Below are 26,577 nucleotides of genomic sequence, written 5' to 3' on the forward strand. Positions count from 1 at the left end.
TTTACTCAAGTACATTAACATTCCAAACTTCTACTTGATTGCAGTATTGATATTTTTTACTCAAGCAAATAAATTGAGTATTCTTCCCACCACTGTTCATCATTAGAAAGGAACGGCTGAATCCCATCCATCGTTCATCGCAAAGAGCCGTTCAAAGGACTCGATTCGTTCGCGAACGTCCCACCTCTGGAGACCAAACGTCAAAAACGAAAGGAAAGAAGCTTCGATCACAAGATCAGCTTCTCTGGAGAGGAGAGGAGACTGACTGACCTTATTATTGATCATAAAGGATTTTTACAATATTAATAAACTGCAGCCGAGCGGCGGAGAGGAGAGGAGAGGAGAGGAGAGGAGAGGAGAGGAGAGGAGGCTTTGTCCATCAACGGATGGTTCACCATTAACGGTTCATAACGGCTATAATAACGGATGCTTCATAACGCTAACATGGACATCATAGAATCAGGTCAGAAAAGCCCTGTTTCTGCACAGACGGATGGATGGACAATAGAAATATAACAATGCTATGATGGACTTAATTGTTATGGCAGCATAATACTATAGCCTAGCAGTTCATAGATATACAGTTCATAAAGACAGATGATATGGATATCCTATATGACAGCGGCTCAGATAAATAGATACATAGGTTGGGTAGATGATATATAGATCAGATCCATAGGTTGGGTAGATGATATATAGATCAGATATAACAACTCATATGACATCCCAGATAGACAGGGCCACTGTTAGTCAGGTGCATTAAGATTATAGATATTTATATAAACATACTGGCCTGGACTGACAGCAGTTTATAGTCATATAAACAGGCTTACTGTTAGATCAGGTAGGCCTACATTACAGATAGATTCATATCAACATACTGGCCTAGACAGGGTTATTATGATGGACATCTTATAGCAGTGTTTAGACACACATAGACAGGGCTCCTGTTAGATATGGGTACATTATAGATGTTTATATAAACAGATACAGGCCTAGACAGGGTTGCTGGTAGATATACTGCAGGTACATTACAGATATATAGATAGATATTTATATAAAGATACATGCCTATAGGGCTCCTGTTAGATATACTGTAGGTACATGATGGATATCATATAGCTGTTTATATAAACATATACAGGCCTAGACAGGGTTAGAATGGACATCTTATGGCAACATCAGTTCAGAATTATCCTCCATAGATAGATAGACAGATACATAGATAGGGACAGGGCTAGAGGTTTATAGATACATACATAGATAGATAGATACATAGACAGACCGATATAATGGACATCTTGTGGTAGTACCAGTTCAGGATCATCCTCCTGGGTGACTGATAGATAGATAGATACATAGATAGGGATAGGGTTAGAGGTATAGATACATAGATAAACAGACAGACAGACAGACAGACAGACAGACAGACAGACAGACAGACAGACATAATGGACATCTTGTGGCAGTACCAGTATAGAATCATCCTCCTGGGTGACTGCTAGATAGATACATAGATAGATAGATAGATAGATAGATAGATAGATAGATAGATAGATAGATAGATAGATAGATAGATATATAGATAGATAGGGTTAGGGTTAGAGGTATAGATACATAGATAGATAGATATATATATAAACATGGACATCCTATGGCAGTACCAGTATAGAATCATCCTCCTGGGTGACTGATAGACACATAGATAGATAGATACATAGATAGGGACAGGCCTAGAGGTTTATAGATAGATACATAGATAGATATATAAATAGATATAATGGACATATTGTGGCAGTACCAGTATAGAATCATCCTCCTTGGTGATTCCACGGTGGGGAAGTCTTCTCTCCTCAAACGCTTCACAGATGGGATCTATTCCGACGCCGCTGATCCCACGGTGGGAGTGGACTTCTACGCCCGATCTCTGGACGTGGAACCTGGGGTGAAGATTAAACTGCAGCTGTGGGACACAGCGGGTCAGGAGAGGTTCAGGTAAATATAATATAAGTTAATCATCTGGGGACCCCCTCAAAATAATTTGGGGACCCTCAGGGGGTCCCGACCCACAGGTTGAGAACCACTGTACTACAACATGTGTACCCTATTCCATTATGATGAACTGTTTTAAAAGCTGTTTGTTTCCTTTTGTCTTTTCTTTCAGATCTGCTTTCTTTTCAGTGTTTGTTTTCCTCTGACTTCTTAAAAAGTGGAATAAATCCCTTACCAAAAACATTCTTCACCAATATGTTTGTAAAGGTGTCTAGTAACACATCTCACAAAGACTGAAATTCACTTTCCCTAGGAGAATCCGTGACAGCTGCTGAAAGTTGGGGTCCCATTAAATTAACTATACAGGATAAAACACACCAAAATAAATCTCTTTAAGTAGCATGTGAGGGGTCAAACTAGGGGTTCTTCATGATTTTTAATCCAATGCAAGCATTTGTTTTGCATGAAAAACATTCCTTGGGGTGAAGGCTGCTCCCACACAACTGTGTGAAGTGATGACTCATCACTAAGCCATAGTTTTGGGGGGCTGTTTTTAACGACTGTTTAACCCTAACCCTAACCCTAACGTCCGTTTAACCCTAACCCTAATCCTAACCCTAACGGCTGTTTAACCCTAACCCTAACCCTAACGTGTAAGGACTTACAATAAGCAAGGTAATACATCAACATCAATATATTAAATGAAAATAAATAGGCTAAACTAAGACACAACAGCGAGATCAAGCAACTTCAGTAAAAAACTTCATAACAAATTATGACATAAAAAAAGGGATTGTATGTTGTGATGTCATGGTAACCACTCTAACAGAATCCCTTTATGCCCATATATGGAGATCCCTGATGTCATCAATATTAAGCCCATATCTAGCATGACTTCATATGGGAATGCCCATATATGGAGGAAGGCAGTCCATATTTCTGTGGCTGGTTCAGACTGGGATCTCCATTTATGGGCATAACAGGGATGTAATATATACAGTACATGGATATCCATATATGGGTACCAGGGGGTCTCCATATATGGGTACCAGGGCTAGGGATATCCATATATGGGTACCAGGGGTCTCCATATATGGGTAACTGGTCCCATATACATCACTGGCCAGATGGTCACATGTCACCCTGAGGCGTCTTACTAGTAATAACAATGATTCTAATAATTCCCTCTCCTGATTGGTCCATCTGCAGGTCCATCACCACATCGTACTACCGTAACTCAGTGGGCGGGCTCTTGGTGTTCGATCTGACCAATCGGAAGACGTTTGATCACGTGAGGGAGTGGCATCGGGAGGTCAGCCAGCACATCCTGCCTCACCGCATGGTCTTCATCCTGATTGGTCACAAGAGCGACCTGGGAGGAGCCCAACGCAAGGTGATGATTGGTCAATGGCTTTATTTTGTTCTTCAGTGCCCATTATCCAAACACATTATTATATCATTATTATTAATTATCCAAACGCATTAATTATATTGTTATTATTAATTATCCAAACGTGTGTCTGTAGCCTTTTTCCTCAGCGTTTTGCCATAGTAAAATGTGTGTACATAGCATCATGTTTGTCTAGTTTTGTCTATTTAACCACTTGAACCGTCAATACTTGTAAACTAATAAACTGGACCTTTCACTCTGTACTTAATCTTCTCTTTTTCCCCTCTACACCAAACCTCTTGGCCAAAAATAGCCGATCTGCAAGCTCACAACGCCTCGCGCTGTGAGGCCTTGTCTATTTCTGGCAAAAGTTCCCAGAATAATGGACACTAGGGTTCAAGTGGTTAAAAACGTTTCTATCACACAAAGATTTGGAGGACCCCCTGTAGTAACTCTGTGGACCCCCTGTTGAAGACCCTTGCACTAACTAGCCTATTACACTACACTGTTGTTGAATCACTTTAAGCCTTATTTTTACCCAAACCCCATATATGGGATGGAGGCGGGCGTTCGCTACGTGGAGACGTCATAATTATGTCCATATATGGTGTGTTCCTGCAGGTCATAATTATGTCCATATATGGTGTGTTCCTGCAGGTCATAATTATGTCCATATATGGTGTGTTCCTGTCATAATTATGTCCATATATGGTGTGTTCCTGCAGGTCATAATTATGTCCATATATGGTGTGTTCCTACAGGTGACTCGTGAGGAGGCGGAGCTTCTGGCAGCAGAGCTGGGCGTTCGCTACGTGGAAACGTCGGCGAAGAGCAACGACAACGTGGAACGCTGCTTCTCTCTGCTCACCTCCGACATCCTGCATCTCATGAGGAGCGGACACATCCAGACTAGAGAGGGATGGGACGGTGTTAAGACTGGTCTGACCCATAACCTGTTGTACCATGAAGATGAGGAGATGGAGGACATGGTGGCTACGCCTGAGAGAGGACTCTGTCACTGTTAGCTGACCCTCTGTCCCCTTGTCACCCTGTCCTCTACAACATGTCCCTGTCCTCTACAACATGTCCCAACACATCACCACTAGAGAGGGATGGGACGGAGTGAAGACTGGTCTGACCCATAACCTGTTGTACCATGAGGAGGAAGACCATGAGGACATGGTGGCTACGCCAGAGAGAGGACTCTGTTACTGTTAGCTCTGTCACCCTGTCACCTTGTCCTCTACAACATGTCCCCTGTCCTCTATGTCCCACCTCACCAACACATCACCACTAGAGAGGGATGGGATGGAGTGAAGACTGGACTGACCCATAACCTGCTCTACCATGAAGATGAAGACCATGAAGATATGGTGGCTACGCCAGAGAGAGGACTCTGTCACTGCTAACTGACCCTCTGACCCTCTGTCACTGCTAACTGACCCTGAACCCCCCACCCTCTGACCCTCTGTCACTGCTAACTGACCCTCTGACCCTCTGTCAGACTGACCTTCATCCCCTGTCCCCTTGTCCTCTGTGTCCCCATGTCCTTTATGTCCCCATGTCCAACACACCAACACATCCAGACCAGAGGGGGCAGTGTCCCTGACCCCCACCCTCTGACCCTCTGTCACTGCTAACTGACCTTGAGATGAAGCAAGGACCCCCCACAACCTGTAAATACATTCCATATAGTTTCATCTTTTGACAGCACAATGACAGCACAGCGAGGTGTTGTGAGCTTGTAGATCTGCTATTTTTGGCTAAAGTAGTAATGCTAGGGTTCAAGTGGTTACTATAAAAAAGGAGAAGAAAAGGTTTCTATCACACAAAGATTTGGAGGACCCCCTGTAGTAACTCTGAAAACAGGACATATTGGCCGATTCATCCTAAAATAATTTTAAAAAACAAAACCATCCAAGCATAATATATATATGCATACAGTATATATTTGACATATATACTCTATATATTTGACAATTTGGACAATGTTTAATTTGTCATTTTAGAGGTATTAAAAAGTCCTTAAATTGTCACTTTAGAAATGTGCAGATACCCTCTATACACTTAAACTTTATGTTGGTTTGTTTACTGTTGAGAGAGAAAACAATGTTTCACATTAAGTTAATCATCTGGGGACCCCCAACATAATTGGGGGGTGGTGTGTGATGTGATGACGTCATCAAACGATAAAGTCGACTTCAACTCAACTTTTTACTGAGTCGAGTCACAAGTCGTCCTGATACCTAGTTACCCTAGTTAATATAAAGTCACAAGTCGTTAATGTTAGTAGCTACTGTACACTAACCCTAACCCTGATGCAAACTGGAGAGTTTCGCTGTCTAACCGGGTCCAGAGGTCAAGAGGTCAAAGGGTTGAGTGTCATACCTTTTATGTAGAGGCACAACGGACTACTTTTGATGGACAGGTGTCAATCAGCTGTTTGTGATGTAAATGATTGACAGGTGTCAATCAGCTGTTTGTGATGTAAATGATGGACAGAAATGTCTTTGATTGACAGCTGGATCATCGTCCCTAAATGTTACCCAACCTGAACACCGTGTAATTTGTAAACACAATGTAATCTGTAATCTAAACACAATGTAATCTGTAATCTAAACACAATGTAATCTGTAATCTGTACTGTACTGTGCACTCATGCCAAAATGATTCAAACTTGGTGTCACTTTGTGAATAGTTTGATTGATGTTTTTGTAAAAGAAATCTATATTATTTTAGTTTATGTAAGGTATATTCTGTAATTAAGGTGCGACAAGTCCTGTCTGGTCTAAGAATTGAAAATGAAGTCTTGGTATTTGTATTAGAACAGAAATCATGATGTCATTTTCAGAAACTATTAGCATGTGTAATTAATTACTGAAGAAAGAAAAGAGATCACATCATCTTATAATGCTTTATGACTTGCATGAGATGCAGCTTCTTTAATCACCTTTTATTACATTAAAAATACTTTAATCACCTTTTATTACATTAAAACAATACTTTAATCACCTTTTATTACATTAAAACAATACTTTAATCACCTTTTATTACATTAAAACAATACTTTAATCACCTTTCGTCACATAAATTACACCAGCTTTCATCACAAAAGCCTCTTTTCCACTGCAGGCGGAACCAGACCTTTCCAGAACCTGAACCTTGTTTTGGTTCTGGTTTTGTTTCAGACAAGGTTCTGAGAACCTTTTTTAGGTACAGAACCTATGGGCGGGGCCAACAGAACCTATGGGCGGGGCCAGCGGAACCTATGGGCGGGGCCAACAGAACCTATGGGCGGGGCCAGCAGAACCTATGGGCGGGGCCAGCGGAACCTATGGGCGGGGCCAACAGCGCGGCTGCTCTTTTTTGGGACCTTCCCTGTTAGGTCTGGTTCTATGGAAACCTAAAGCAGAACTTGGTCCCAGAACTTCACAGGTTCTTGGTTCTGGAAAGTTCTGCTTCTAGTTCTGGTTGGGCCCTGTACAGTGGAAAGGGGGCCTCATGCAAGAAGCCATATAAGAACTAATGTCCTCTTTCTTGTGTTCTTATCCATGACATTTATTTTTTATTTGACTCACACTGTTCTTCTTCCCAATGTAATGTGGTTGTTAATGAATTCATTCCTCTTCACACGTCTCAGTGTTGACACTGCTGTTGTAGTTGGCTGAGTGAGGAGCCCCCACCGGGAGGACATACTGTTGTATCCTACTGGCCAGGAGGACGTACTGTTGTATCCTACTGGCCAGGAGGACGTACTGTTGTATCCTACTGGTCAGTGAGGAGCCCCCACCGGGAGGACGTACTGTTGTATCCTACTGGTCAGTGAGGAGCCCCCACCGGGAGGACGTACTGTTGTATCCTACTGGTCAGTGAGGAGCCCCCACCGGGAGGACGTACTGTTGTATCCTCTCAGTGAGGAGCCCCCACCGGGAGGACATACTGTTGTATCCTACTGACTCAATGAGGAGCCCCCACCGGGAGGACGTACTGTTGTATCCTACTGGTCAGTGAGGAGCCCCCACCGGGAGGACGTACTGTTGTATCCTACTGGTCAGTGAGGAGCCCCCACCGGGAGGACGTACTGTTGTATCCTCTCAGTGAGGAGCCCCCACCGGGAGGACATACTGTTGTATCCTACTGACTCAATGAGGAGCCCCCACTGGGAGGACGTACTGTTGTATCCTACTGGTCAGTGAGGAGCCCCCACCGGGAGGACGTACTGTTGTATCCTCTCAGTGAGGAGCCCCCACCGGGAGGACATACTGTTTTATCCTACTGACTCAATGAGGAGCCCCCACTGGGAGGACGTACTGTTGTATCCTACTGACTCAATGAGGAGCCCCCACTGGGAGGACGTACTGTTGTATCCTCTCAGTGAGGAGCCCCCACCAGGAGGACGTACTGTTGTATCCTCTCAGTGAGGAGCCCCCACCAGGAGGACGTACTGTTGTATCCTACTGACTCAATGAGGAGCCCCCACTGGGAGGACGTACTGTTGTATCCTACTGGTCAGTGAGGAGCCCCCACCGGGAGGACATACTGTTGTATCCTACTGGTCAGTGAGGAGCCCCCACCGGGAGGACGTACTGTTGTATCCTACTGGTCAGTGAGGAGCCCCCACCGGGAGGACATACTGTTGTATCCTCTCAGTGAGTAGCCCCCACCGGGAGGACGTACTGTTGTATCCTACTGGTCAGTGAGGAGCCCCCACCAGGAGGACGTACTGTTGTATCCTACTGGTCAGTGAGGAGCCCCCACCAGGAGGACGTACTGTTGTATCCTACTGACTCAATGAGGAGCCCCCACCAGGAGGACGTACTGTTGTATCCTACTGGTCAGTGAGGAGCCCCCACCAGGAGGACATACTGTTGTATCCTACTGACTCAATGAGGAGCCCCCACCAGGAGGACGTACTGTTGTATCCTACTGGTCAGTGAGGAGCCCCCACCGGGAGGACATACTGTTGTATCCTACTGGTCAGTGAGGAGCCCCCACCGGGAGGACATACTGTTGTATCCTCTCAGTGAGGAGCCCCCACCGGGAGGACGTACTGGAAGAATACCAGAATAGTCACCGGAAAGAAACTCGCCTGGGTTGATGGTTTATGGTTATGCCTTTTGATTGATTGATTGATTGATTGATTGATTGATTGATTGATTGAGGTATTTATAAGAAGTTTTGCATAGGAAAAGGCACAGTTTCATGACAGTACAGTTCACTGGTACAATGTCAACTAAAAGGAAACTCGGGTAATTAAGGCAAGGCTTATTTGTTATTTTCCATTGAGATCCTTTTATTCCTCAGTAAACGATGCCATTAAACCTAACCTAACCTTAACCTCAGTAAACTATGCCTAAACGATTAAACCCAACCCTTATTCCTAACCTTAACCTCAGTAAAACGGTGCCAAAACCTTACCCTGTTCCTAATCTTAACCTCAGAAAGATATGGGTAATCCTAAAGTTATTTCTAACTTTTCTGTCTTTATCATCCATTCACCCAATCAAACGCCACGATACCTTCATATTATGATGTCATCCTTTCCTCCCTCACCGATTGGCTCCCCATTAGAGTCAACAGCATCTTTCTAGTTATCCTTATTATTATGTATTTTAATTATAATTATGCAGTTTTATAACTTCAGCTGTCAATCACTAATAAATGTACTACTCTGTTATTGCTACTAATGACAAATGATGTCTCCTACAATAACGGTCTGTTTTTACAACATGATGCTGCACTGAGATGCCATCCTGTGGCCACGTTGGGTAACTGCACTTCAGCGACTGCAACAGTCCATGATGAAAGTCATGCAAACACTGAACTGAGCCTAATCTAACCTTAACCCATGCAACCACTGAACTGAGCCTAACCCTAAACCCAAACACCAACACACTTTAGTGAACTGAACTACACACAACACACTGACTGAACTGAGCCGCTTGGTTTTGATTGAATAATGTATTAGAAATTTGCATAGGAAACAGACAGTACAGTTTCATGACTGTACAAATCAAAGGAGATCATAGTAAGCTTTTCGGCTTATTTACACAGGGACCTAGCCTGACACTCAGCCTGAATTGAAATTTCGTTTCACTTCATTATTCAAATCGCCAAAACAAAAAATTTAAAGGGGTGTGGCTAGCGATTCAGGGTCTGGAACTAGCTAACAGGGACCACTTTAGGCCTATGTATCTTATATCTCATATAACATTGAAAAACAGTCAGATAGAACACAATACTTTGCTGCATAGGGAATTGTCAGTAACAAAAGGGGGCAAACGCTGTTTACAATGGAAAAGGGGAGGTTGGTTCTGGAGATAAATGGTTTACTATGCAGTCAATACCATATAAGGTCATAGTCAGTAGTGCTTTGGGGGCCGGACGGGACCGGACGCCGTGTGGCCGGAAATATTTCCCCACATGCACGCGCACGGACGGCACCGAACGGTGCACGACCTTCTTATTATAACTCTGCACGACCGTGTAAACGCGTGCATACCCCCCCCCCCCCCCCCCGCGAGAGCCGCGACAACCCCCCACCCCGCGAATCCGCGATAACTACAAGCAATACTTTAATCAGTGGCTACTACTATGCATAACAGGTTTCTAGTGGTGAATGTGTGAGCGTCCTCAAGCCTCTATTCATATGGATATATAGCCTACTTAGGTTTCCAGCTGTGACTGCATGTGCATGTGTCGATGTGTGTGTGTCCTCGACTCCTCATCCATTACTGTGGTATTTAGTGTTTGAGATTCGTTCAAGGAAAACTTTGTTTCTCTATCCTACTGCAGCGCTGTATTTTCTAAATGAATTTAAAGAAAGTAGAACATAAAATCTTAAGTAACAATGCAAATGTAATTAAGACTAGAAAACTATTGTTTTCCCACCATTAGATAGATCTGCTGACATCCTTTCTATCTAAATAGCCTCTAGAGGCGCGTGCACGCGCGTGCACGTGACGTCAATAAATGACCGTCCGCCCGGAAAAAAAATCCCAAAGCACCACTGGTCATAGTTTTATGAATATTCAAATATTCTCAGTAGCCTTTGAAAATGTAAATACATACAATTTGTTTATTATTCACATGTAGATTGAACTTTCTGATGCAAGTATAAAGTAGTAGCCTACGTTTATATAGTATGGTAGTTTAAAGATTTACTTTTTAGTGGGTAATTAATAATGAACAAATTAAAGATATTTTCGTTGTATTTTCTAGGCTACTTCTATTCACAGTTGGCAGACTACTGTGCACATTAGGTAGTATTAAAACTCCTCTCACATCACCACAGACTTCTTACATTTAATAACATTATCCATACAATGTTTCAGTCCAATGCATAATATAGACTATATTATGCTTTGGACTGAAACATTGTATGGATAATCTACATTTTAACTATATTATATACTATATTAATTTATATAGTTAAAATGTAGATCAGCTATTTTCGACGTCTGCCGCAGTACCAAGTCACAGAATGCGATAGATCACCGATTTTAATGTAACACACCGGAAATCTCTATTTTAGAATGTGACATTACTGTGTTTACATCCGCTAGCCATCTAGCTAGCCTAGCTAGCCAGCTAAGCTAACTCCCCAAATGATGTAAAAACAAGTCCTGCAGTTCAGTTGTTATAAAACGTTCAGTTGTGTTAAATACTCTAACATCTTTTAGAGCAATAATAAAACACGTAACACCCATTACTAGCTCTGAAGATAAAACAAAGCTAAGTGTAGCTAAAGCTAACGCTAACTGCGCATGCTCAGTTATCTACACACGACGGTGGCGCCGAAAATAGCCGAGCTCTAGATCGGCTATTTCCGACGGTTGGTTTTATTTTGAAAAGAAAGCGGAAACACTTGATTGACGTCAGACTTTTTATGCTTAACTTGACGCGTAGAGATTTGTTTTATTTTGAAGAATCTGTACCGGAAGTGAGCAGAAGACCATTTTATTTTAACAACATTTAACTTGACGCTCTTTGTTTACATCCGGTAGCATATTAGCGTGCTAGGCTAGCTGTTAGCATGCTAGGCTAGCTAGCTCCTAAATGATGTAAAACCTATGTGTAAAACAGCCTTTATTTGTTGTTAAACTGTTCTTTATTTCAACCAATCAAACAGCTGTGTTTAATAATCACCAGTCGTCACTACAAGAATAAAAACAATAGTTATAAAGATAATTTAACGCTAACAATAAATAAAGACAACGTTAATGACTGACTTGGTAGATCAACCACCAGATGGCGCTGTTATCCACGTTTTAATGCATTTTGCTTCACAGTGCAGCTCAAAGCACAGAGAGTGTAGAGGTGATGATTGATTGATTGATTGATTGATTGATTGATTGATTGAATACTTTATTAGAAGTTTGCATAGGAAAAGGTACAGTTTCATGACGGTACAGTTCACTGGTACAAGGTCTATTAAAAGGAGATCCATGAAAAGACTAAGCTTATTTCCACAGGAAACCATTAAAGTATCTCATAACATTGAATGACAGACATGCAGACAGAACACAGTACTATGATAGATATTTAACTCATATAACATTGAATGACAGACAGACAGAACACAGTGCTATGATAGATATTTAACTCATATAACATTGAATGACAGACAGACAGAACACAGTAGGCTACTATGATAGATATTTAACTCATATAACATTGAATGACAGACAGACAGAACACAGTACTATGATAGATATTTAACTCATATAACATTGAATGACAGACAGACAGAACACAGTACTATGATAGATATTTAACTCATATAACATTGAATGACAGACAGACAGAACACAGTACTATGATAGATATTTAACTCATATAACATTGAATGACAGACAGACAGAACACAGTGCTATGATAGATATTTAACTCATATAACATTGAATGACAGACAGACAGAACACAGTACTATGATAGATATTTAACTCATATAACATTGAATGACAGACAGACAGAACACAGTGCTATGATAGATATTTAACTCATATAACATTGAATGACAGACAGACAGAACACAGTACTATGATAGATATTTAACTCATATAACATTGAATGACAGACAGACAGAACACAGTACGATAGATATTTAACTCATATAACATTGAATGACAGACAGACAGAACACAGTACTATGATAGATATTTAACTCATATAACATTGAATGACAGACAGACAGAACACAGTACTATGATAGATATTTAACTCATATAACATTGAATGACAGACAGACAGACAGACAGACAGACAGACAGACAGACAGACAGACAGACAGACAGACAGACAGACAGACAGACAGAACACAGTACTATGATAGATATTTAACTCATATAACATTGAATGACAGACAGACAGAACACAGTACTATGATAGATATTTAACTCATATAACATTGAATGACAGACAGACAGAACACAGTACTATGATAGATATTTAACTCATATAACATTGAATGACAGACAGACAGAACACAGTACTATGATAGATATTTAACTCATATAACATTGAATGACAGACAGACAGAACACAGTACTATGCAGTAGATATAGTAAAACAAAAGTAAATCAAAATAAAATAAATACTGAGCCGTTGTCTGCTATTGTCCTTCCTTAAGACAATAGCAGATCTACAAAGCTTTTTGAGTTTTTTTTTAGGGTTAAGGTTAACCCTAACCCTTTCACTTTACATATTGAAAAACTGTATTACAGTTTACAGTTTAGGCATTTAGCAGACGCTTTTAATCCAAAGCGACTTACAATAAGCAGATAACATCACAATAATAAACAAGATAATATGTCAGTACATCATCAACAATATAACAAATGCAAATGGATATCTATCTAGAGTGTGACATATCACTATCTAGAGTGATACATATTGATACATCTTATTGATAAACTTTATTGATAATCTTTATTGATGAACCTTCCACTTCTGTATTGTTTCATAACTGGTCTAACTTGACCATATATGGCTCCATATGTATTTATGTATTATAATCCATCAATAATTAGTAAGTGATATAAGTTAGTAGCCTATTCCTGTACAGGGCTGGGGTTCTGTTCGTGTTGCAGGACATTCTTTGTTGTTTTCTTTGTCAAAATTCTAAAACTGATAGTTTTATCATTAGATGGGGGGTGCAGAGATATGGGGGTCCCCAGATGATTAACGTGTAACATTGTTGTCTCTCTCAACTGTAAACAAACCAACATACAGTAAATAGGTGGCACATTCAGTGAACATTGATATATTGTGATGAACACAGAACATTTAGAATAGTTTTATTTAACAAACATTAAATTAATTGAATTGAATCAGTTATTAAACCTATTTATTATGAACACAGAACATGTAGAATAGTTTTATTTAACACACATTAAATTAAAACAACTCATCAACACATATGACTCCGCGGTACGACGGTGTCGCTCTACCATTAGGAGAACAGATCTACAAGCTATCTACGCGCCGCTCGGCCATAGAGTATAATATATAAAAGCCTTCGGCGGCGCGTCGATGGCTTGTAGATCTGCTCTCTGCTCTTAAAGGCGCAGCGACACCAAAACAAGCCAGACAGGAAGTGTGTGCGCCGCGGCTCAGTGCGCATGCTCAGTAGCAGCAGTAGCAGCAGCTCTTGAAACGGTGAGAAGATTTTAATGTTTTTAACAGAATTTATTCATTTAAACCTTTATTTATTCATGTTTTTAAGAAGTTATTCATTTAAACCTTTATTTATTCATGTTTTAACACGTTATTCATTTAAACCTTCATTTATTAATGTTTTTTAACACGTTATTCATTTAAACATTGATTTATTTAAGCTTTCTTTACGTCTAAACGCTCGACAGTTTAGCTGCTGCTTCTGTAGTGTGTGTGTGTGTGTGTGTGTGTGTGCGCGTGTGCGTGCGTGCGTGCGTGCCGTGCTTGTTGACGTCAGGCTGTTGGACGTGCAGCAGCATGCACGCGCAGTCGCGCACAGACGTCATTTTGAGGGAATAGAAAAGTTAAAAATCAAACCCATGTGAAGTGAGCGGTGCCGGTGCGGTGCAGTCTGGGGGGGGGGGGGGGGGGGTTGTAAATCTGTTTTTGAGCGGTGGTCACACCGTCTCCATAGCGTGGCCGTGTGTGTAGGTAGCCTATGTATGTTTGTTTGTTTGTATGTATGTGGGTTTGTATGTGGGTCTGTATGTAGCCTGTGGTGTAGTACCTTTTCTGGCCACACATGTTAAGGGAGGGGCGCTGTTTTCAGGCCAGACCAGGCACACACACACACACACACACACACGCACGCACACACACACACACACACACACACGCACAGGGGGGAAGGGGGGGGGGGGGGGTTGGTGGGTAAACCACCGCTCAGTTCACACGGGTGTGATTTTTCTATGGTATTGGAATCGTATTAAATGCTGCAGTTTGTTCCAATGTACATAGCTCTGTTTACACAATGCTGTGTGTGTGTGTGTGTGTGTGTGTGTGTGTGTGTGTGTGTGTGTGTGTGTGTGTGTGTGTGTGTGTGTGTGTGTGTGTGTGTGTGCGTGCGTGCGTGTGTGCGCACAGCAGTGGTGTAAAGTAACTAAGTACATTTATTTAAGTACTGTTACTTAAGTATCATTTTTAGGTATTTGTACTTTATGCCAGTGGTTCTCAACCTTTTCAGGCCGCGACCCCCCAAAATTATCATATTTGAATTGGGGACCCCCAAGAGAGCTTGTAGATTGGCTATTATTTATTGCTCATTGCTTGCCAGGGCTCTGAGCGTTTTAACTGTGCGATGACGCAACCAGATGGCGACGGAGTAGTCTCCGAAATGCACTGAGGAGTTCACTACTGTAGTACACTAAATCTGGATCCCTCATTTAGGGTTAGGGAGTAGGGTTCACTACTGTAGTACACTACATCTGGATCCCTAGTTTAGGGTTAGGGAGTAGGGTTCACTACTGTAGTACACTACATCTGGATCCCTCATTTAGGGTTAGGGAGTAGGGTTCACTACTGTAGTACACTACATCTGGATCCTCATTTAGGGTTAGGGAGTAGGGTTCACTACTGTAGTACACTACATCTAGATCCTCATTTAGGGTTAGGGAGTAGGGTTCACTACTGTAGTACACTACATCTGGATCCCTCATTTAGGGTTAGGGAATAGGGTTCACTACTGTAGTACACTACATCTGGACCCCTCATTTAGGGTTAGGGAGTAGGGTTCACTACTGTAGTACACTACATCTGGATCCCTCATTTAGGGTTAGGGAGTAGGGTTCACTACTGTAGTACACTACATCTGGACCCCTCATTTAGGGTTAGGGAGTAGGGTACGAGTTCTGGACCTGGACGAGATATACCTCCATATATGGAGAAAGCCCCATTATATGGAAAAACCATCTAGCTGCTGACATCAGTATGACGGGTTCTGATGTCACACTATCAGTACACAGATGAACACAATATAAGAGTGGCCATCATTCTAATGTCACACTGGATGAACACAATATAAGAGTGGCCATCATTCTGATGTCACACTATCATTACACAGATGAACACAATATAAGAGTGGCCATCGCGTTTACTCTGACATGACTCCTATAGTCTATGACACTGTTTCTCAACCTTTTTCCTGCATGGTCACACTTTTCATGTCCCAAGAATCCCTGGTCACACCAACATAATACGGGGGTGTAAATATTGTCACTGTCGGGAAGAAACCTTGTATCTCTAAGTTTCAAATGCGTACGTTTCTTGGCAAAGTAAAGTCCTGCTTCATCATACAAGGCTGTCGCACAACAGTAGCGAAAACAGCAGATCTTAAAAGCCTTGAAACACACATATCTCTGTCCATAGCATCTCTGTTAAGTTCTTACTGTGTACTAATCTACAGTAGGACAACCAGTCTCTTTGAGTAGAATTTATTATTAATAATTTACTGACAGACATTGATATGTTCATGTTTTAATAATGTTAAAATGTTTCATAATGTTGACAGACATTGATATGTTCATGTTTTAATAAGGTTAATATGTTTCATATTGTTGACAGACATTGATATGTTCATGTTTTAATGATGTTAATATGTTTCATATTGTTGACAGACATTGATATGTTCATGTTTTAATGATGTTAAAATGTTTCATAATGTTGACAGACATTGATATACTGTTTTAATGATGTTAAAATGTTTCATATTGTTGACAGACAGACAGATGGCCAGCAGTGATGATGTCATGGCCAGCAGTGATGATGTCATGGCCAGCAGTGATGATGTCATGGCCAGCAGTGATGATGTCACTGTGTCAGTGATGATGAAGACGGAGGATGAAGGTGACCTCGACGACCCCAACAAGAACCAGGAAGTCATCCTGCAGCTGCAGCCAATCAGGTGAGAGTATTACTCAGTGATGTTGATTGGTCCGCGTCCTGCGTCAGCGACGCGTCAAGGCGTTTACTTCACGGCATCCGATATGTCGCCGCAAAAACATTTTAAAAAGTCCACAGAAACCACCGTTGTTCATGGCTGAAGGTTTCCTACTTTACCCTACGTCAGGGCTTCCCAAACCTTTGTCTCAGGGCACCCCATAAATATTGTTTTAATCAGAGGCACCCCTACATTATAATTTTCACTCCCAGCACCTTATATTTATAGCATATCGTCGTTGTCGGGTGGAAACCTTGTATGTCCAAAACCGTTCGTTTTGTATTTATCATCTATAAAATGTACTAAACTAGTGAAAACAGCAGATCTACAAGCACACATGCTTGTAGATCTGCTGTTTTCACAAGTTTTGTGCGACAGTCTTGTATGATGAAGCAGGGCTTTGCTTTACCAAAAGACGTACACATCTGAAACTTGGAGATACGAGGTTTCTGCCTGACAGTGACGATATGTTAGTGATTATGTTGTAAGGAAAACGTTGAGATAACAGCCATTTTGGTTAGAACTGACTGAAAATAACTTTGTACTTCAAGTTTAAAATGATACTAAATAATATTTGTCCAAATAAATTCCAAATATTATCAATTGATCTCGTGGCACCTAACCCCAGGGTGCCCCCGTCACCCACTTTAAAAACCCCTGGTGTAGAGATGTCCCTTTCTTTATCTTTTTCCTTTTGTTTTTGACCGCAAGTATAAGATGCCCGTTGACGGCCGTAAGCCAACTGGGTGGATTGAGGTCAGCTTTCACATTTTCTAGACCTGTCTTCATGTAGACCTGAATAATACTAGATATATTAATAATATAGACCTGTCTTCATGTAGACCTGAATAATACTAGATATATTAATAATATAGACCTGTCTTCATGTAGACCTGAATAATAGGACTGCTTGGTCACTCATAGGGCTGTCACAATTATTACATGATCGTCTAATCGCAATTAATTGACGTAATCGCAAATATTTTGTCATAATCGTCATAATCGTGAATGTTGAAAAATGTTCATACATTTACAAACATTTTCAGAAATAGTGGAAATAGCAGATCTACAAGCTCACAACGTGTCGCGATGAGCTTGTAGATCGGCTATTTTCCACAATCAAGGTTATTTTTTAAGTAGAAGTAATTTCTTTGTATATTTAGGTTATGTATCATATCTGCCATGTGCAACTTCAAAGCCTAAAAGCCGAACAGAAATGTAATTGTCAGTGACAAAAAGACAATTAAATCGTTAATCGCAATTATTTGAGTGACAATTAATCGTCATGTAAAATGTCATGATCATGGATTCTTGGGACATGAAAAGTGTCGCATGCAGAAAAAAGGTTGAGAAACACTGCTGTAGGTTGATGATGATGAGGATGATGATGATAATAATAATTAATTATTATTATTATTTCTTCCAGGAATGAGTGTGGATGCTATATTATTAAACCATATATATATATATATATATATATATATATATATATATATATATATATGTAATGAGCTCCGAGTTACTAGATACCCCTTCACCTATTAGGGGACCCCCCGACGCCGTCCGGAACCCTCCTCAGGTCCTAAGCCCAAGAAGTTACCAGATCTTTTTTAACAAAACACTATCACTAACACTACACTACACCTTTAAGTTCACAAACAATTTCTCATTTGTGTAAACCCATTAAGTGTATTAAGTTCACAAACAGTTTCCCATTTGTGTAAACCTATGTAGGTGTACTAAGTTCACAAATAGTTTCCCATTTGTGTAAACCTATGTAAGTTCACAAACAGGTTTAATAACCTTCCTTGTTTGTGTAAACCTACTATTACACATATACATATACATATTTACATATTTACATTACATATACTTATTTAACACTAACATAAATACACTTCTCTGAATGAAAGCTGAGCTATCAATGAGACCCTCTTTAACTGGTGAATATTATTACTTTCTGCAGCAACTATTTATTTTAGAGACCAGGCTATGCACCTTACTTTAGAAATGTAGACCTTAGGTCTGAATGGAGAATGCAAAACCACAAAGACCATGTAAAGTATGAGTCTGACACCTAGCTCTCACCAGGGGCTCGGGAGCGACGCCGCTTGACTTATTAGTACAAACCGTCCAGTGTGAACATCAGTTCATCCGGTTTAAGGGGTTTGGAGATTTGTACTTATATTCTGCCAAGCTCGCCCACCAACTCAGCACGCGCTGAGTTGGCTTCTGAGAAGGTGAAAAGACTTTTACCTAAGAAAACACTCTTGTTGATTCTTACCAAAAGCCTCACTCAGTCCCACAGCCAGGAGATGATTCGAGTGCCTGAAGGTGTTCAAAACCTTCCTCCCATGAGTGCAGCCTTCCCCGTAGGGAAGGAGAGAAAGTCAGACCTTAAAAAGTTGTAAACTCTTAAAAAATGAGTTCAGACAGACACCAGATAAAAGTGAATAATAAAAAGCTTTACTGGTAAAAACAGTTACAAAATATAAAACCACCAATACAGTAATTGGCAATGAAATAATGAAGAAGTACAATATAAGTACTTGACTAAAAACAGAGAATCTAACAGAGTCAAAGTCTCTCTAAGTACAGGAACAAGTGGTGCAGAAATTGCACTAAGTACAAAAAGGTCCATCCCCGACCCCTAACGGGCCGGGGATAGCTGCAACAACTCAACACACTCTCTAAAAACACCAAGAACAACTCAGACTAAACAGGAGACACGAAGCAGTCTCCTTTATACAGTAGTCCGTTGCAGTCACAGTGACGTGATTTACACACAGAACATATTTTAGCACACACACGTTTGCACGCTCTCACGCACTTCTGCATGCACTAACACGCACATCCTTTCATAATCAAGACGGTGAAGGTCAGGCTAGACTCCCCCATCCATGCCAGGTTGGGGAGTCGTCCGTTCTCACATCAGAAGCTTCTGGGAAACACCTCTCTCCCAGGATGTCATATCTCATGTTGACGTGATAAGAGATAACAGCACGGCCCGAACGTTAGGGAGGGACGGGCACCTGTCTCACTCACGCTCAGTCCAAGGTTGGTTTCCCAGACAGAGAGAAGATAACAGCTCGTTAGCGTGGCCAGCTGCATTTGATGAGTCATCTCCAGTCCAAGGCCATCTTGGAGCTGGATGCCTCTCTCTCTCCACTCAGCAGACACAGTGCACAGGGTTCCAAAAGACAGGGTGCCATACACCTGGGGTCACAGGCGGGACCCCTAACACCCCCTCTGGCACCCTGGATCCTCTCATCCGCAGCCACCACGGAGTCAGGTGGGTAGAGTGAAGTGTCTCGGGCGATCTTCCGAATCCCCAGTTGGGGCTCAGCCAACTTCCCTCAGATCCAAAGACAGCCCCCAGACAGCCGAAACGGTTCTGGCCAGCCGCCTGCCGTGCTGGGAACGCACCTGTTCCTCCGTGACTTTAAAGATGGACACACAGGCGGGGTTGATGGAGCGCCAGTTGTCTCCGACCAGGCATGTGAGGATCACAGATCTCTTGATGGAAGCGGCTTTCATCACCCAGTAGTCATCCCAGGGGGGCATCATGAACGGCTCCCTCCGGGGCAGGTGTCCTCTCCGGATACCCACGATCTCCCCCCAATTCTGAGGGAACTTAATATCATCGTCTCTGAGTTTATGGCCATTGGTGCCATAAACTGCAGTCTTGGCATATTAGAGTCCTCATCGTCAGACAGAGACTCTAATGCAGGCATGATTGCTAAGTCCCAGACCCCATCAGAGGGTCCAGGAAGCTCAACAGGCTCATCCATAGGTGCCGGTTCTCCACCGGCGGGTCCTCAGCGAGCAAGCCAGGCTCCGCAGGGTCCGTACCAAAGAGGACGTCATCTTCCATGTCCCCCCGGCAAATGATCTGGTCGTGTTTCTCCTTCTATGCAGTACATACAGTGCATATGGTTTCAAAGGACAGGGGGCCATATTCTTGGGGTCACAGGCAGGACCCCTAACACCCCCTCTGGCATTTGCATTCGGCCAGGGCAATGCCCAACCATGAGCAAGAACATCTGACCACAGCTTCAGTGGTCATAACAGGATAGGCTGCCAGGACGATGCACAGTCCATACAGGACGTAGCACCCCGGGCAAACCAATGCCCAACATCCCCTGGGCCCCTTCCTGGGCCCAAAGGCACTCTGGCACTCTTTCCAACTCCACTGTCCCCAGGTGGCGGGGACCGTCCTGGCGCTACACAGATCAACACTTCATGTCTGGCACACTCCAAGGCAAAGGGCATCTCCTTACGAGAACAACAGTTACCTGTCCCATGCCTTGGCGCAACCTCTCCATGCCTAACTAGGGGTGTACAACCCGAAGCTTCGGCCATTTCTCAGTGCTCACCTGGTCTTGCGAACTTGGTCAATATCCTACTATTACCGAGTTCTCCAACCTAAGCTGAGCCAATGTGGGCTCGCCCTGCCGACCGCTCCCGAGGGAGCGTTGTCTGCGGCGGTGGGATTGGCGGAGTCCATGCCCAAATAACTTAGGTTGGTCGCAAAGGTTGTTATAATATTATTAGATGTTCTCAACTGCTATTTTACCTAGTTCCTGATGGAGATGTTTTTACCGATTTACTGGCCGTCGGCTGTACGGACCGACCTCCACTTCACTCTGTTCAAAATCTCCGACGCTGTGGGGAGTTTTGTGAATAAAAACACTTAAGCCTTGATAATATTAACTATCCTTTACTTCCGTAGTAAATAACTATATTCCAAGGGTCTCTCGGCTATTCTTTATGTGGCAGTGGACACGAATTTAATTAATCAATTACTAATCAATAATCAATAATCAATCAATGCCCACCCAGGGACGCCATGTAATGAGCTTGAGTTACTGAGTACTCTTCCACCTTTTAAAGTACTCCTCACGCCGCCCGGAACCCTTCCCAGGTCCTAAGCCCAAGAAGTTACCGGATCTTTTTAAAATGAAACACTGTCACTACACTACACCTTTAAGTTCACAAACAATTTCTCATTTGTGTAAACCCATTAAGTGTATTAAGTTCACAAACAGTTTCCCATTTGTGTAAACCTATGTAAGTTCACAAACAGGTTTAATAACCTTCCTTGTTTGTGTAAACCTACTATTACACATATACATATACATATTTACATATTTACATTACATATACTTATTTAACACTAATATAAATACACTTCTCTGAATGAAAGCTGAGCTATCAATGAGACCCTCTTTAACTGGTGAATATTATTACTTTCTACAGCGACTATTTATTTTAGAGACCAAGATATGCACCTTACTTTAGAAATGTAGACCTTAGGTCTGAATGGAGAATGCAAAACCACAAAGACAGTGTAAAGTGTGAGTCTGAACTTGTAGCTTTCTCCCAGGGACTGTTTTTTGGAGAAAAGCAGCTTGACTTATTTGATACAAAAGAGCCCACTGCGGACAAACTGTCCTTCCGGTTAGGGTTGGGAATTTGTATTTTATTGTCTGCCAAGCATACCCTACTGACACCTGCACGCGCAGTGTCAGTCACTGAGAAGGTGAAAGACTTTTTAAATTAAGAAAATATACTTGTTGATTCTTACCAAAAGTCTAACTCAGCTCCAACAGCCAGAAGTTGCTTTGAGTGCCCTGAGATGCTAACACCTCTTTCCCATGGAAGCGGAACTTCCCCGAAGGGAAGTTAAAAAATCAAAACCTTAAAAGTTGTAAACTCTAGAAAATGATTTCAGACAGACACCAAGCAAAAGTGAATAAAAAGCTTTAGTGAAGTAAAAACAGTTACAAATTATAAGCTCACCAATACAGAAATTGGTAATGAAAATCAAAAAGAAGTACAGTATGTGTACTTAACTAAACAGAGTCAAACTCTCTCTAAGTAGATAGACAGGAACAAGTGGTGCAGAAATTGCACTAAGTACAAACAGGTCCATCCCCGACCCCTAACGGGCCGGGGATAGCTGCAACAACTCAACTAAAAAACAACAGACAAGTAGTAACAGGAGACACGAAGCAGCCTCCTTTATACAGTAGTCCGTTGCAGTCACAGTGACGTGATTTACACACAGAACATATTTTAGCACACACACGTTGTCACGCGCCTGTGCACGTACATGCCCTAACACGCACATCTTTGCAAAATCAGACAGTCAAGGTCAGGCTAGGACTCCCCTATTCATGCGAGACTGGGGAGTGTCCGCTCTTGCATCAGAAGTCTTCTGGGAAACACGCTCTTCCCAGGATGTCTTATCTCATGTTCACGGATAAAAGATAACAGCTCGTTAGCGTTGGCCAGCTGCGCTGAGGAGTCATTCCAGTCCAAGGCCATCTTGTCGAGCTCCACGAACACACAGCAGCCGTGTGAAAAGCATGTCTCTCTCTCTCTATTCAGCAGACACAGCGCATAGGGTCTCAAAGGACAGGGTGCCACATACTTGGGGTCACAGGCGGGACCCCTAACAATATATATAACCATATATATATTATATCATTGCGGCCGTAGGTCGCAGTTTAGTATCAAAACCTCCACCGGCCGTCCGTCGGTCGGTCGGTCGGTCGGTCGGTCACACGTCACACCTTTGCCCTGCTCATATCTCCGCATCAGTATGACATCACACCACATGTGTACACAAACCTTTGTGTACGTTGCTGTGGCAACAGTCTGTTGTTGCTGGTCTGTTAGTGTACGTTAGCAACCACCTTAGCAACCATGGTTTTACCCTAGCAACCAACTGTTTACCCTAGCAACCAACTGTTTACCATAGCAACCATGTTTTTTTACCCTAGCAACCAACTGTTTACCATAGCAACCAGATACGCAGAGCAGGGATCTCCATATATGGGCATAAACAGGTGACATCACACTGATGTCAGATACTCAGAGCAGGGATTTCTCCATAATATATGGGCATAAAAGGGATTCTGTTAGGGATCTCCATATATGGGCATAAAAGGGATTCTGTTAGGGATCTCCATATATGGGCATAAAAGGGATTCTGTTAGGGATCTCCATATATGGGCATAAAAGGGATTCTGTTAGCTTTTAGTGATCTCCATATATGGGCATAAAAGGGATGCTGTTAGGGATCTCCATATATGGGCATAAAAGGGATTCTGTTAGGGATCTCCATATATGGGCATGAAAGGGATTCTGTTAGGGATCTCCATATATGGGCATAAAAGGGATTGTATCCCAGATGATTCCCTGTTAGGAGATCCACACTAACAGAATCCATATATGGTCCTACCGACAGCTGCTATAAGCCAACCCTGGCGATAAGGTCTGAGTCGAAGAAATGCTTCTTTCCTGGCAAGAATTGCCCCTTTATACTGTAGGGCTCGTTTGTGTATTGTATGACATCACGCCACATCATCGGCTGAGGACTGTGTGATGTCATCATATCTCCATATATGGAGACATAAGTTGCTCATGCCCAAATATGGGCTGGTGAGGTCAGACTTAGTGTGATGCGGAGGTTATCTCCATTTTATGGAGATTCAACTTCAATGAGTAACCATGGCAAACTGTCAACTGCCCGTATGTCTTGATAATTGGTAAAACAAACTTTTGGCCTATTTGTGGAGATAAGCGACCAACGGTCGCTTATCTCCCGATTAGGGAGTCTTACTGGTATATTATTCTTCCAGGAATGAGTGATGATGATGATGATGATGATGATGATGATGATGATAATGAATTATTATTTCTTCCAGGAATGAGTGTGAAGCAGAGAAACACTGCTGTAGGAGGATGATGATGATGATGATGATGATGATGATGATGATAATAATTAATTATTTCAGGAATGAGTGTGAAGCAGAAACTGATGCTGCAGTCATGACCGTTGAAGCTCATGCAGGTGAGAATGTTTTATTATTAAATATGATTTATTATTATACCAGTAGATAGATAGATAATAGATAGATAGATAGATAGATAGATAGACATAGATAGATAGATAGATTTTTATTAGAGTGTCATGCACCACACAGTGCCCAGCCCGCACAGGCTTACAAGACACTCACAGACATAGTATACATACAGTACACCAAGATACACCACATCAAAATGCAAAAGAAAAAAGTATTGAGTGTCCATGTTTACGGATACAATGTTCTCCACCTCAACTGCCAGGCCTTCTCTATGAATTTTGCTAGAACAAACACTTAATTATTGAACAACCAGCGTAACATAGAACATTCAGACATCCAAAACAAATCTGGATTTTTGGCTTGCATTTTTTTAAATAAAGAATTTCTTAAGACATGATACAGTGGACAGTGAAAAACAAAATGAAACTCATCCTCCACAACTCCCAAATCTAAACTACAGTAAGATTAAATATCATATATTATTATACCAGTAAGACGCCCTAAAGGGCGAGGTCGTGCACATGGTCTGCTGCCCTGGTCCAGTCATCACTGTGATGTCAGAATAGCTCAGCTATATCCATATATGGAGTCTGTGAGGTCAGATGTAGAGGTATTGACCAGCTCCATATATGGAGATCTAGGTGATGATCCAGTCGTCAGGGTTTGATGAGGTAAGCGTTGTGATCTCCATATATGGATATCCAGGTGATGATAGTCAGCAGTCTTGAATTGAGAATTAATTCTGTCTTGGCCATATGGAGCGTCCATATATGGGCAATGCCAATTATGGCCTTAATATTGATGACATCAGGGACCTCCATATAGAACAGGCTTGTCTCATATGGAGTGTCAATGTGATGTCACAACAACAGGCTTGTCTCATATGGAGCGTCAATGTGATGTCACAACAACAGGCTTGTCTCATATGGAGCGTGACAGTCAACAATGTGATGTCACAACAACAGGCTTGTCTCATATGGAGCGTGACAGTCAACAATGTGATGTCACAACAACAGGCTTGTCTCATATGGAGCGTGACAGTCATCAATGTGATGTCACAACAACAGGCTTGTCTCATATGGAGCGTGACAGTCAACAATGTGATGTCACAACAACAGGCTTGTCTCATATGGAGCGTGACAGTCAACAATGTGATGTCACAACAGGTCAGCTATATGAGGCGTTACGGACTGACTGACTGACTGACTGACTGACGGTTACCAAATATGGGTATTGGAGATTGCTGTTAATGTTTGCTGGGACCTCTCTACCCAGGACAGATACTCCAGTAAAAGAGCAGACGTGGATTCCAGAATAGCTTTTATATAAGATTGGCAGCAGTACAGTTGAATGACTGACAGATGAATGATGGGTGAAGGATAATAAAGGACTGTATTTGAGTGGTAATTCTGTAACAGAATGAGACAATAGAATACCATTAGGCTACTTATAATTACATCAATTAACAACAAGCTGTAATTGTATTTAGCCTACTACAGAATGCCTACATAGTAAGAAATGCTCAACTGAATGTATTAGCTGGCATTACACCAGGGAACTAGTATTCCACATTTAATGTGGCACACAATAAGCACAGGGCCATGAAAACAGGACTTCACAATGGAATGCTCCCAGCTAGCTAGCTAGGCTAGCGAAATTAGCATATTAGCTAAACAACACAATAGCAGTCTAGACAGTACTCCCAGCTAGCTGGCCAGGCTAACGAAATTAGCATATGTGCTAAACAACAGAGAAACAGCACAGAAATTCCCATTATGGCCCAAAACGTCATGTTCATTACACACAACATTCTCTTCACATAACAAACATTTAAGTAATACAATGCAGTAATGACTTACTCTTCACAAACGCACTCTTAGAATATTGCA

The 26,577-nt window shown here is 42.0% G+C and overlaps 2 protein-coding genes across 3 annotated transcripts in view; both read left to right on the plus strand.

The window, feature by feature from the left end:
* Positions 1-1,780: 1,780 nt before the first annotated feature.
* Positions 1,781-4,991, plus strand: rab42a (RAB42, member RAS oncogene family a; the record flags this gene model as incomplete). The annotated part of the gene is made up of 4 exons (XM_080734652.1): positions 1,781-1,995; positions 3,202-3,385; positions 4,144-4,371; positions 4,887-4,991. 4 exons carry the CDS (start codon positions 1,781-1,783, stop codon positions 4,989-4,991), a joined length of 732 nt encoding a protein of 243 aa, XP_080590778.1.
* Positions 4,992-14,010: 9,019 nt separating this feature from the next.
* The window catches only part of gmeb1 (glucocorticoid modulatory element binding protein 1), a 50,953-nt gene continuing 38,386 nt past the window's right edge, over positions 14,011-26,577 (plus strand). For both annotated transcript variants that reach the window (XM_080734944.1, XM_080734943.1), the window contains exons 1-3: positions 14,011-14,041; positions 16,595-16,778; positions 24,620-24,675. In XM_080734944.1, coding sequence (XP_080591070.1) covers positions 16,603-16,778; positions 24,620-24,675 — 232 coding nt within the window. In that variant the 5' untranslated portion in view covers positions 14,011-14,041; positions 16,595-16,602. The remainder of the gene's footprint in view (positions 14,042-16,594; positions 16,779-24,619; positions 24,676-26,577) is intronic.

The sequence above is a fragment of the Nannobrachium achirus genome (assembly GCF_963921795.1).
Source record: "Nannobrachium achirus genome assembly, chromosome: 10".
Taxonomy (NCBI): domain Eukaryota; kingdom Metazoa; phylum Chordata; class Actinopteri; order Myctophiformes; family Myctophidae; genus Nannobrachium; species Nannobrachium achirus.